At 41.3% G+C, this 12,996-nt stretch overlaps 1 protein-coding gene across 1 annotated transcript in view; it reads right to left on the bottom strand.

Annotated features, from left to right (window-relative positions):
* Positions 1–2,093: 2,093 nt before the first annotated feature.
* Positions 2,094–12,996, bottom strand: part of MTCL3 (MTCL family member 3) — a 120,075-nt gene continuing 109,172 nt past the window's right edge. The window contains exons 5-7 of the mRNA XM_069607497.1: positions 5,614–5,685; positions 3,078–4,253; positions 2,094–2,386 (exon numbers count right to left, since the gene is read on the bottom strand). Of these exons, the coding sequence (XP_069463598.1) occupies positions 2,327–2,386; positions 3,078–4,253; positions 5,614–5,685 (1,308 nt within the window). The 3' untranslated portion in view covers positions 2,094–2,326. The remainder of the gene's footprint in view (positions 2,387–3,077; positions 4,254–5,613; positions 5,686–12,996) is intronic.

Here is a 12,996-nt window from a genome sequence, read left to right as displayed (position 1 = left end):
TTACTGTGTTGTAATATGTGAAAATTACACATTTTGAGCTAAACCACCCAATAAAATGTTTTAAATATATTGTGTGTATAGGTTGTTTTTCCACTTATGCCATCAGAGGTAGGGTTTGTGACTGGTGTTGTGGTATGTTTATAGTTTCTACTACACAATCTGCATCATTTTCTCCATTCTGTATCTTTACAGAAACCTTAAGTCAGCCCTTGGGGTGACTGGTCATCATAAGAAGAGGAAGATAACAGTGGAATTTTTTCTTCAAACGGATACAAACCATAGTAACCCAAAACCTCTGTTCTGTTTTTCATCCGGGATATGTTCCTCAGCTTCTGAGAAAACAATATCACTTTGAGTATCATCTCTATCTGGCTAAATCTGTATCTTTGGCATCTAGTAGGTCAATAAATGTCGCTTTTGACCCCTTTATTGGACTCTTTGTTTCATGTATCTATAAGGATGTTGAAAGGTTTCTTCATAAAACAACTCTTTATCTCGAGTGCCATATTTCTGTTCTTCAGTAGCTTCTATATAGGTATGACAGTCTGCATCCAACTAACGCCTTCTCCTCAATTAATGTCTTTGCACTGTATTAATATTAATTCCATCCTTTGGGAGTGTGGATGTTGTGCTTATAAAGGTGAAATTAATGGCCCCAAACCTTTTATGGCATGAATGTAATTTTTGCCCCTAAACTTTCATCATCATGCCTTTCAGCAGTCACCCATTATAAATATAAGTTTCAGTAAAATATCTGCTAGTCTGTGAGACTTTGAAACCATAGCCTTCAGGGACGATGGCGCTGAGACAAGCTTCAGTGTCGAGGCAGCTGATTCAATATCCAATTGTGAAGAGTTGTTTTGCTCTTTGGTGCTAATGCATTGTGGGTGTGTATTTGAGTTCCTGTGCCTGAGCCTTTGGTACCTTTAGAAGTCCTCCTCATTCTTCATGAAACTTCTCCGTAACTTTTTGGGGATTCTTTGAGAATCTGAAGATGCCTCTGAGTAACCTTGGGAAATACACTCCGCACGGACCAGTGATCCTCACTGATAGAATTTCCTTAGAACCCGCCTTATTTCTCAGAGCCTCTTTTGACTCATGTTTGCAGTACTCCACCTCAGACACTGGTACCATGTCAGCCTTCAATTCTGCCATATTGGGGACTCCTTAACGATCACTTAAGCTGTGGTTCTCCCGGTTTCTTTGGCATACGCTGCCCACCAACAGACCTTTCTTGTTTCTAGTGTTTTGGGCCTGATGCTTTGACACTCCTAATGAGTCTTGCTCCATTGGAAGACTCATATTGCACAAATAGGAACTGTTGATTACAACCAGGACACAACTTAAAAGAAGTTTTCTCTATTAGCCCATAACATAAAAGACACATGACCCTGCAAAAAAACATGATTTGCAATTTCACACGACCTGCTCTCAGTCAAATCTGAAAAGAGCCAGACTTCAGTAAGTCATATTGTTATTTTTTCTAATGTTGTTTCGAATAACAAGATGGCTTCTCCACAGACGAGCATTGTGGTTGGTACATAGGTGTCATGTATGGATTGTATTGAGGATCTGACCAGCTTAAATTCTAGTATAACTAAAAGTAAACAAGTTGAAATACTCCTGATCAAACGCTAGATGGCAGACCATACACTGATTTATTTTGCAAACATTAGAATTAAGCCATCTACTAATAGCTTTGAATAATATAATATAAATATAATGTAGCCTAAAAGGGTACTATAAGCCTTACATTTTCTAAATATACTTCTTACCTGTAACCCATGCTTTATCCGTTTCCCATGCAATGTCATTTTATTTTTGCTTGCCGTTCTTATTGAATAATTTTGTCAGTCCTTTTCCTAATGAGTTCACACTTTCCTTTTGTGTCTCTTCCTATTTTTAATAAAGGAGGTGTTTTTCTCCCCATACTTGTAATATTTGACAACCAAATGTGTTCTGATTTTAATTTATTTACATGTGTTGGCATAGAACAATTATTTTCTTTCACACAGACAATAAGCATGACATTAACATACAATAATGCGTTTGTTTTTAATTTTCATTATGAAAAGTGTTTTTTATCATGAAAAACTCACGTTTTCATGTACATCCATTTTGGCAAGAGCTTTCAATGTGGTTGAATATTTTATAAGTTCTGAAATTCAATGTCAGAGTTGAATTACTTTTCAGGTAACATTTTTGGAATCAGTCTGCCTTTTGTGGAGTTTGTGTCTTTTTTCCTTTACTCACACTTGAAAGTTCATGTATGATGGGGTGTGATTAATTAGTTACACGCCATCCACACCCTTTTCTGAACTTCAATTCACTTTTTCAGAGTGCTGAAACCAAAACAAGCCCTGATTGACATCCGTAGCAGCGAACTCTGGGGAAGAAAAGAATGGGGGACTAATTTGCATGTGGTGATTTTTCAAAGCGTCTTACAAACAAGATAAAACTAAAAAAATCTGGTTTAGAAAAAAATGACTACATGGAGTGCTGTGGACATATCATTATTTGAAATGTAAAAACGAATTGAAAATCATTTGGAGCAATTGCTGAGGCTTCAGCTCCTGTTTTCGTTATAGCCAAATACTGCAGAATGTCTTCACTCTCCCTGTTTTGTCATTTGAAAATACCCATAGCAACACAAATGTAACCTGTTTCTCGAAAGAGGAGCAAGTTACAATTTAGGAATTTGATAATATGCCGAAAACAGTGCTCTCTGTCACAATGGGGCCTCGATAATGTATTACTTAAATAGAACAATGTCACACCTGGGCTGCATGATGTCAGCTGTAGGCTACTGAAGGCGGCAGGTGAAATGGAGTAGTTTGTTTACCCATTCAATGAGGAAACAAGCAAACATCACGCGGGACAAAACTCAGTACAATGCTGATACATTTCCTTGCATCAATGAGTATTTTTGTTGGAGTTCTCAGAGTACAGTATACTATGTATTGTTCGGAATAATGGACTTTATGCATGATAAATCAACAATGAAAAAGTGTGTTTTCAAACTAGGCTACTGCAACTAGCATGCAAACCACATGCAAGTAACTGCATATCACTCTTACCTGGCTGACTGATAATGGATCGTCTGCACTTTGGTCATCTGATGACTTTGGAATTTCTAATCTGTCGATGAATGTCTGGAGTTCCTTCCTGAATGCCTTCATTTGGGCATTAATCCGATAAAGCAACTCGTGCTCTCTTATTCTGCTACCCTCATCTTCTTCGTCCATCAGTCCAAAGAGATCTCCATTTGCCACATAAATTCTTGCCTCTGCGATGATGGTACTAGTGTCTGAAATTAGGCGATCTATTGTCTTTCCCAGACGTTCCGCTTCTGAACGGATGTCCTTCATATGCTGCCTGTCGGCATAGTTTTTTTGCCACCCTGAAGTGGGTGGATAAAAAGATCTAGTTGGCGTTAGGCAACGGATATTACGAACCTCCTCGGAATCACTTTCTCCTCCAATCGGGCCCTCTCTTTTACGGTGAGGTGGGCGAGAATCATCATCACTTTCTTTCTTCCCTGCATCACTTTCAGCGTCACTGTCGCGGGGACTGCCCCGGATGCCCAGGTGGGAGGCCAGGTCGTAGCGCTGCATGTTGGACATGAGCACTCTGTTCTCATACTGCAGTTGCATGACCTTGCCACTAAGCTCATTGATCTGCATCCGAGCTGCTTTCAGTTCTTCTTGCAGTGCCTCGGTTTTGGCACTGTCGGAGTGTCGGGAGCTCTCATGGCTTGCAGACTTGTACTTGTACTTGTTCATTTCAGCTGTAATGCGCTTATTCTGCTCCTCCAGGTCAGACAGGTTCCTCCTCAGCAGCTCTGCCTCATCTTCGACCAGCTGCAGGTGCTGACGTATTTCCGACAGCGACTCATTGTGCTCCCCCAGGAGGGGATTGGTGTTCCCTGAATAATCATCTCCTCTGAGGTCATCGAGTTCTGCTTTCAGGCCCCTGTTTTCGACCTCCAGCTCTACGATTTTTCTTCCCAGTATGTTAGCTTCTTCCTCCACCAGCCTCAGGCGCAGTTTTAGTTCTGCTTCTCGCGTAGTGGGAGGCCCCCCTGCCTCACCCTTGGGTAGAGGGCTGTCGAGGTCTCCGTAGAATGATCTGTATTTCTGAAGCTCATGCTCAATTCTATCCTTTTCTTTGTCTATTTTCGCCATTTTCTTTCTCATTAAGGTGGCTTCCTCCTTGACAAACTGCAGCTGACATTTCAAATCGTCACTGTCCTCCTCAGAAGAAAGGTAAAAGCAAGGATTAAGAAATGTGAAAGGGGAATAGCACATCAAACTTTCCATTCAAATATTCCTGTACATGTCTCAGCTAAAAATCAAACAAATATAACGACTACTGCAGACACATTCATTAAATAAAATTTGAAAAAAACCCATTGAAATTCATTCATAGCAGTCAGTGAGGCTTAATGTCGCTTTTTCATGGCTAAATACTGTTCCCTGTTTTTATTGCCTCAAATCCTGGTTTAACATGTCCAACCTTGCCTTAGCCTTGATCAGCTCCTTACTAGACCAACGATAGCAATAAGTCCAATTGGGCCCTTTTGTTTACCCTCGGCCCTCACACATCACTGAGAGCAGCTCCCCTCCCTTCCTTTCAATGTCTGCATGCACTCTCTGGTTTCTGTCAGTATACAGACTATTCACCTAAAGATTTTTAATCGAGAGGTTTTTCACTGAAAAATGTTAATTGAAAGATTTTTTCATTGAAAAAATCTTTCACTGAATTTGTTTTAATCTAAAATATATCTATGTATGTTTGGGTGGGGTAAGGGGTTACATTTTTAAAACAGCGTTTAGTGGGGACCCCCAAATAAAAAATAAAACAAATTATATGGGAATGTTGGGGGTGTTTTTAAGGGCAGAAAACGGATAATCAATAACTGCCATTATCACCTTGGCCTAAAAAAGCATCTCCCACTACCTTCAGACCCATCACTGAGCCTAAATTATCAGAGCCATTATCCCATCCAGGCTCCACTACGCAAACACTATCTACAATCGACCACCCCCAACTCCTTCTGGACATACTGCAGGGGATGATTGAGAACAAACCGGTCAAGCTAATCTTCCTGGGAGCCCCCCAAATCTACACCACTTTAGCCATAGCATCTGCTTTGAATCATGGTTCCTACATGCATCAGGGCCTAGATAAGAACAGGATCCTTTGAAGATATATTGCCCTGCTATACCTCTTTGTTCTGCAGGCTAGTTCTGCAAGTAGTGGCCTTCAAGAAAGCAAAATGTGGAGGTTGCAGACTCACAGCCCTAGCCCCAAAGATGTAGACTGGCCTACCAATTCACCTTGAAGTAAAGAAAATCTAACACAGTTCCACCTACACCTAAAGACCTATCTTTTCTCTTTTGCTTACATACATTCCCTTGGTAATCGTAGCTACTGTCTGCCACCTTGTCTCCCTGCACTTTGAAGCAAACACATAGTGCACAGATGCATTATAAATGCCAATAAGTCAATGAAATAAATATTCCTCACATTCTGCTTTATTATTTAATTTCAGACCAGAGAAATCATTGAACCAAAACAAGTGCTGGTTGGAGACTTCAACACTGAACTTACCTCTGTTGGTGTCTGCTGTGACTTTTTTTCGGACTTTTGAGTGTCCTTACTCCCTCTTCTTTTCAGAGAAAGCTAAATGAAAAATAAAAGAAATACCCTGAATTATGTATTTATGATAGCTGCTATCCTAAATAAAGACAGAAACTTTGGACAACATCTGTTGGAACATTCAACATAACCCAAAACCCAGCATAGTAAAAATACATTCCTTGAAACGAATGCAGCCCATCGAAATCAGCTCCTAAATGGTACACTGCTACATTCGTGACATGTAGTTGTCTAATGAAGAATCCCCAAAACAGCACCATATTCCCCACCCCCCACCAAAGCACAGTTCCAGAATCTCTCAACGCTCTTTTATTCTGATATGTGTGACATATATGCATTGCTCTTCCCCCCACTGCTGTTAGTTCTTCTGTTATTCTGTCCCTCTCATTATTTCACTCACTCCTTTTTCTTCCATTTGTACCTAACAGGGAATTTGGCCGATAATTGACCAGGGAACTGCTGTTGCCCTCTTAGAAACTGGCTCTATCACAAGTATTTACCCAGAGTTTGGTGTTTTTAACACCCTTATGACATTTTTGTAATAATAAAAAAGAGAAACAAATGAGGCACAGATACATTCTTCAGTCCTAAAAATATCCAAGGGAATTCTGTCTGGGATAGTGCCTTTACTAGATTTCTGAGATACTAGCTCTCTACTCACATGCAGGATAAAAGACAAAAACCTAAAATCCCTCGGATTCCTGATAAGGTTGATTCACGAATGTATCTCTTATCATCTCCTACCTCCCTTGCTCTCCTAGCCCCATGTACACATATACATAGACATAGAGACATAGCTATGTACATACATACTTACATAGATATGTATGCATACAGTTCGTCGATTTTGATCAGAAGTGCACAAACAAATTGCAGACTTTAAAATGGACCTTTATGAAAAGACCTGACTTTATACTGGAAGGCAAAATGAAGTCTCCAAGATTCCTCATTTATATCTGCTACAACATTTAGGCTATGCTCCTTGACTCCTTGTGCACTCCAGGTGAACAGTGACAATAGTCTTTTACCTCTTTGGCTTTGGGGTGACAAATCTCCCTAGCTTTCCACAGGCCACTAAATTAACCCACTCTTTCTTTTACATAACCATAACCATGACCTGGTACTGAGACCTCAGGACTTTCACAGGAGTCATTCAACACCCTTGCGCCCGCCTGCCTATGTTGCTTCCTGAGAGCCTGCCTCCAAACCCCTTTCCAGTCATTGGGCAGAACCCTTAAAATTACCACTGGTGGTAGCAGTAATTACTGACAGCTGTAATCTACTTAAAATAAATCTGGCACAGCTGTAATGAGTCTCTAAATAGGGGTTGTTCCCTACAATACATATTAGAAAGGCTGACAACAATGTATCACGCGCATTATTTTAGCATGAAAAACAGCCTATGAATGTTTGCCATTTCCACTCCATAGCAAGAAGGAAACATGTAGATCTGAATATGAATAGCAGTTTAAGTTAAGATTTAGCCGGACTAGCTGTGAACAACAATCTAGCCAGTTAATCTTTAATGATTCCAAAGTAACAGAATAGGGACATTATTGATCCGGTACAAGGGCGCTGCTTATTTGTGTACTCTCTCAGAACGAGCACCTGCAATATCCTTGTTGGAATATCATTGCTTTATTTGGAGCTGTCAAGCTTGGTGTTTATTAGTAATACATTTCTACACTTTTGGGAGGACTACATGCATGGAAATGACTTTCTTTATCACTTTAATCATTTTGGATTTTAGTATGCTGTGTTTTGCATCTCGTGCCACCTCCATGCCCTAAGTCAGGGGTCTCCAACCTTTGGCTTTATAGATATTTTGGACTATGGCTCCAGTGATCTCTCACTGTTCACTGTGACGGCTAGGCCTGATGTGAGTTGTAGTCCACCCCATCTGGAGAGCCAAAAGGTGTGCACCCATGGTTTAAGCCTTCAGGTAGGCCCAGCTACAACATTTTCGCAAAGAGCATCACAAGGAGCTTTTAATAGACTCCTGCCTGTAAGTAGTTGAGCCCAACTACCCAGATGCAGAGCACGCATCCTTTACTCTCTCACTCACTTTTCTATGAGGCCAGTCAATTCCTAACCCTGACACCCATCAGGAACAGAATTATGGAAACAAACAACTTGTATGTGCACAATGATGACATTTTCTAGTTTCTGTTAGTTTCGAATGGTCCATGATTTCAGTAATCTTCCTGGACTGACAGCATGCCTCTTATTAATTTCATGTTCATTGCAGGAGAAGGTTAAGCCTCATGAACCCGTGCAAAAAGAGCCATAGCCCATTGCAAGAACATAAATTCAGACATAGGAAATTGGCTTATCTCTGAAAAATGCCTCATCTGTAACTGCTGTTTAGCTAAAAAAAGAATCCAGCTGCTTAAAAATAGAAACTCACAAGTATGCATGTTATCTCATCCATTTTTCCTATATATAATGGGATAATTGGTGAAAGACCATGGCAGGTCTAAGTGACTTTAAACATATAGGCCTGTTAATAGTCCGATGTAGTCAAACAGGAACACATTCCTAACTACATTGGAAACGGATATGCTTGTAAACATAAATAGGAAATAAATAACCATTATTTGAACACGTGTTTTTACTAAGGAAGCACACTCATATTCTTCAACAATTTCAAAAGGAAAAGTGCATTCTTGAAGATGCACTACCAAGTCAGAAGGACGAGTTGCTTGCCAAACATATATAATACAAAACCGATTCGATGTGGGAATTTCAATCATCCTTTCCTTTCGTTGTGTTCTTATTTCCATTCATTATTTGATTGGAATAGTCTGATTGAAATATGATTGGCCTTTGGGAAAACATAGTGTGTGAAATATGTCGGCCAACAGACAATTAAAGCAATTAAAAACAATAAATAATAGATAACTTATCTACAACTATTATTTAATTTAAAAAAGAATAGTTATCAAACAAAAATAGTGACAACGTGCAATTGATGGAACAAACTGTTTTTCCCCTCACTAAAATAGCATCAACCTATAACTATCTGGAAGTCTGCTTCACACTCAGCAATTCAGTTGTTCAATCCCAGAATCGGGAGCTCGATGTTCAGTAAAGTCTGCTCTAAAAGTCTGTGAGCGAATGCAGTGTCCTGAGAAATATGTGGGAATCACTCATGGTCTAGTCTTCATTGTATTAAAAATTATTGTTTTAAACAATTAGTGGGAGCACACAATTCCACAGAAAATGTCATTGTCCACAAGGATTTGGGATTAACATGGGTATTTGATGTCCTACGGTACACATCTGTGTTTTATGGGTAGGACATGGCAGTGGGAAGGACCGGCATTGTAATGTAACTTGGCATTAGATTTCACCAACCACCCCCCAAGTTTGTAAAATGAAATGTCTGATGGCTATGAAAGAAATCCTGAACATTCTGAACCATGAAGATTGGTTCATGAAGCTGTGGTTAATTCACAATCTATATATATATGGGATACATTACTCACCATAATCGTATTTCTGATGCTTGTATCTGCTTAGATTCACATGCTCTGCAGATGCCGACATCTAGTGGAAGTTGCATAGTATTACAGTCTTTGTTTTCGAAACTCGAAAAGGGACGTTGAAAGGGCGTGCAAGTAATACTATCACTAGTGTGACATCTACTGTACCCATGATGCTTCACGTCTCGAGGTCCCTCAGATTGTTTTGTTTCCGACATGAGGTTGCATGAAGTGTAGCGTGAGTACAGGTGTAGTGAAGCAGATTATGTATCAGATAAAGCTCAGAAAACATCTATGCACCTTCTACTCCAAGGGGAGGCCTTCCTACCCTTGTGGGCACATCTGAATGTAAGCAGATACACGCATCAGAAATACGATTACAGTGAGTAATGTATCCCTTCTGAGGATTGTGGAATCTGCTTACATCACATGCTATGCATAGATTAGCGAGCAGTGTTTGGAGAAGGTGGTGGGTTGTGAGGAGGTACAGCAGCAAAAATGTGTTTTAGCACTGCTTGTCGCACCTTGGAATCTGCTTTAGTGGCAATGCAGTAGTGCTGAGTAAAAGTGTGGATAGAGCTCCATATAGCTGCTAAGTTTTCCTTAGCGGTGTTGGGGGAGAGGTGGTCTTTCCAACCCATCTCACCACTCCTGCATGCACGGATCTCACTTGTGCTGAAGTGGGGAGACGTCCTCCCTTCCCTCCAACTGTAATCTGTGTTAATCACCTACTAATTACTAACAAAGAAAGCATGTAACAAAGCATTAGTGCAAAGACTCAATTTTAGGTAGCTCGCCAGATGCCATCTTTTACTGGGACTGTAAATTATCTCTGAAAACCTGTCCCTCCCTCTGCCCTGCGCCTCACACCGGCAGCCCAGTCCCCCACCCCACTGCCTCCTGCCAGCTTCGCACAAACCCTGTTCTCACGGAAGTCCAGCCATTCATTGTTGCAACCTTCAGTATCGTCCCAGAACAGATGAGCTCACTGCACCGTGTGAGACCAGAACAGGCCCCCGCCTGAGTGCCCATTCATCTCCACTAACCTGCTTGTGCCTCTTCTGACCCCCACCATGCTAAGTTGTAATCTACCGGGCCCATGCCCCTCTGTTCTTTGATACAGATACACATCTGACCTCCCATAGTGGCTAAACGAAAACACCCCCGAGAGCCCTGACCCCAAACACTCACATATTCTTTCTAATCCTAACACTTGTCAATTCGTATCATGACGCATTAGGTAGATCAAAACCTCCAAAATGGGCACTTCTGTCGGGGGTTTATGGGTACCGGGGGGTGCAGAGGGTACAATGCATGCCTATAAAAATTGTCTATGAACTCTGGGAAGCACCCACATTCCTATTAGACTTTATGATTGTCATTTGTCTCATGCTCTCAAATCCTGTTATTGTAAAATCAGTTAGTCAGGGAAAGTGTCATTTATTGCTGGCTTCACCTCATGGAGATGAGCCCAGCTGACCCGTGTGCTGTGAGAGGGACACCCAAGCAACAACCAATCCTAAGTGGTCAGCGCCTACATTCCATATAGTACTGACCACTCAACCCAAATGCATTACAGCATTGTGTATTTATAACATGATGTCTCCAGTGACAATTTTTTCCCTTATAATGGGCTGCCCGTGTAATGTTTGGCAGAGCGCTCTCTGGGCAGCAGAATTCTCTGCGTTCACAATTTATCTTATATAAACCTTTGTCTACTTGCATTCTATCTCCTGGTCTCATTCCCTATTGGGGTGTGTCCATTATTCTGAGTTTTGGATATTGTGTCGGGGAATGGTCGCCTTCGGCAGTCTGGTCTTTTTTACATAGTAAAGGACCGCCCTCCTCACATCTAGTACATGGCGTTTTTTCTCAGCCGAGCTTGATGGATTTTAGAAGAAAGCTGGTAGTTCAATGGCCTGATTGACATGGAACTTTGAAATGAACTTAGGTGAAAACCTAGGGTGCGTTCTTAATACCAATTTGTCTTTGTGGATAACAAAGAAAGGGTTTTGCACTGACTCACCTTATGGCGGTGATAGCCACCAGAAATGCTGTCTTATATGTGAGGTGTTTAAGTCTGGATCTATGCATAGGCTCAAAAGGGGGTCCTATGAGCTTTGCCAGCACTACATTTAGGTCCCACCCTGGCGTCAGGTTTGAAATGGGAGGGTGGAGTCTTTTTGCAACAAATGCAGCTGTTCCCGTTTCGCTCGCAGTACGCTGCATTTGTTGCAGTGTACAGTACAGTGAAGTACCTGTGTATCCAATCACAACATATACCAATTGAAGGAATATAACTCAGCAATTGTATGCTATGAAGTGTGGATTTTAAGCCACAGCGGCACCCAGTTGGACATGCCCGAATACTGCAAGCTCTGCTGAGAGCGGGTCATATCACTGGAGCACTGAGGATTAATTCCACAATTTGAGCTACCTCCACAAGTATAAGACATCTTCCACTGGATTTTGTTGTAAGGGTGAGGGGAAACTTACGCCACGCCTATCATCCTGAAGAAGGTCAGACTAACTCAAGGCTAAATCAGAAGCCCTACACCAACCGAAACACGTGTAGACTGTGTTAATAAGCTGTTTTGTGCTAGCTATTTAACAAATATACACATTGGTACTTTGGAAGTTTGTATTTGTTGAAAGGGGTTTATGGAACTGATAACCCATGTTAGTGATGAATGCATTTTGGATGTGTGATGAGCAAACATGTGGATGCATGGTGGAATTAATTTTTGATGTCTAACTTTGGACTACATATGGGTTTTTTATATGTGAACAGTTTTTTGAATTTGGTTTTGTAATAAATTTGAACCCTGATTGTAAAGAAAGTGTGTAAGAAAGGTTTGTTTGCCATCCTCACAGCTTAGGTCCATTTGTGTTTATCCCACCTTTTTACTCCCACCATGAACGCTTTAATGACTGGGATTTTCCACCAGGACACCTTACTTTGAAAGTGGTGTATGCGGATAGAGCCGCTAAGTGAACTTTGATTGAGTTAAATACTAGCTCTGAGTCTAGGAAATGAAGCATGTAAAGGAGAATGTGAGATGGAGTACACTTTATTGGGTTTAATTGTTTTGACTGGCACCATAATACAAACCTTTTCCACCTGTTAAAGTAACAGTGTCTAGTGTTTGGTTTACGTGCCTCCTTGAGGATTTCCAAACACCTTTGGGGTACATTTAAATAGCCAAACTCTATGACTTCAGGAGCCAAGCTGGCAAGTTCATAGACTGAGGTTGAGGGTGTAACGTTGTCCCCCCTTGCTGTATGAGCATGTTGAAGGGGCACAGGAGTTTGATTGGGTCGCACATCGCCAATTTGCGCAGATGTGGATACTAAGGTTGTCTCGCCCAGATAGGAGCAACTAGGATTAATGTCACTTGTTCCTTGTGCATTTTGTTCACCACTTGGGTCATCAGAGGAGATAGGGGAAAAGCATAGGCAAACTTCCCTGACCAGTTCATCCACAGGGCGTTCCCCTTGGAGCTGTGTTGGGTAAACCTGGATACGAAGTATGGGCATTGCGTGTTTTGTTTTGTTGCAAACTAGAGGGGGGTAGCCCCAATGCGTGAGGCTCCAGTCTACAATATCTTAGTTCGAGTTGTCACTCATGCTCATCTGGTAGAGGATCCCTGCATAGTGAGTCTGCTAGAGAATTGAGTTCCCATGGAACATGTTGCGATTTTAGGAACATACTCTGCTTGAGTGCCAACTTCCAGATTTTCTGTGCTAGCCTGGACAGACCTGGAGAGTGTGTGCCCCCCTGCTTGTTTATGTACAACATGGCAGTGGTGCTGTCTGTGAGTATTTGTACTGTCTGATGTGACAGGTGTGC

This window comes from Ambystoma mexicanum, chromosome 4q (assembly GCF_040938575.1).
Source record: "Ambystoma mexicanum isolate Mex_15411 chromosome 4q, UKY_AmexF1_1, whole genome shotgun sequence".
In the NCBI taxonomy this organism is placed as follows: Eukaryota; Metazoa; Chordata; class Amphibia; order Caudata; family Ambystomatidae; genus Ambystoma; species Ambystoma mexicanum.
Note: the sequence above shows the minus strand (reverse complement) of the source record. Positions and strands in the feature narration are given on the sequence as shown.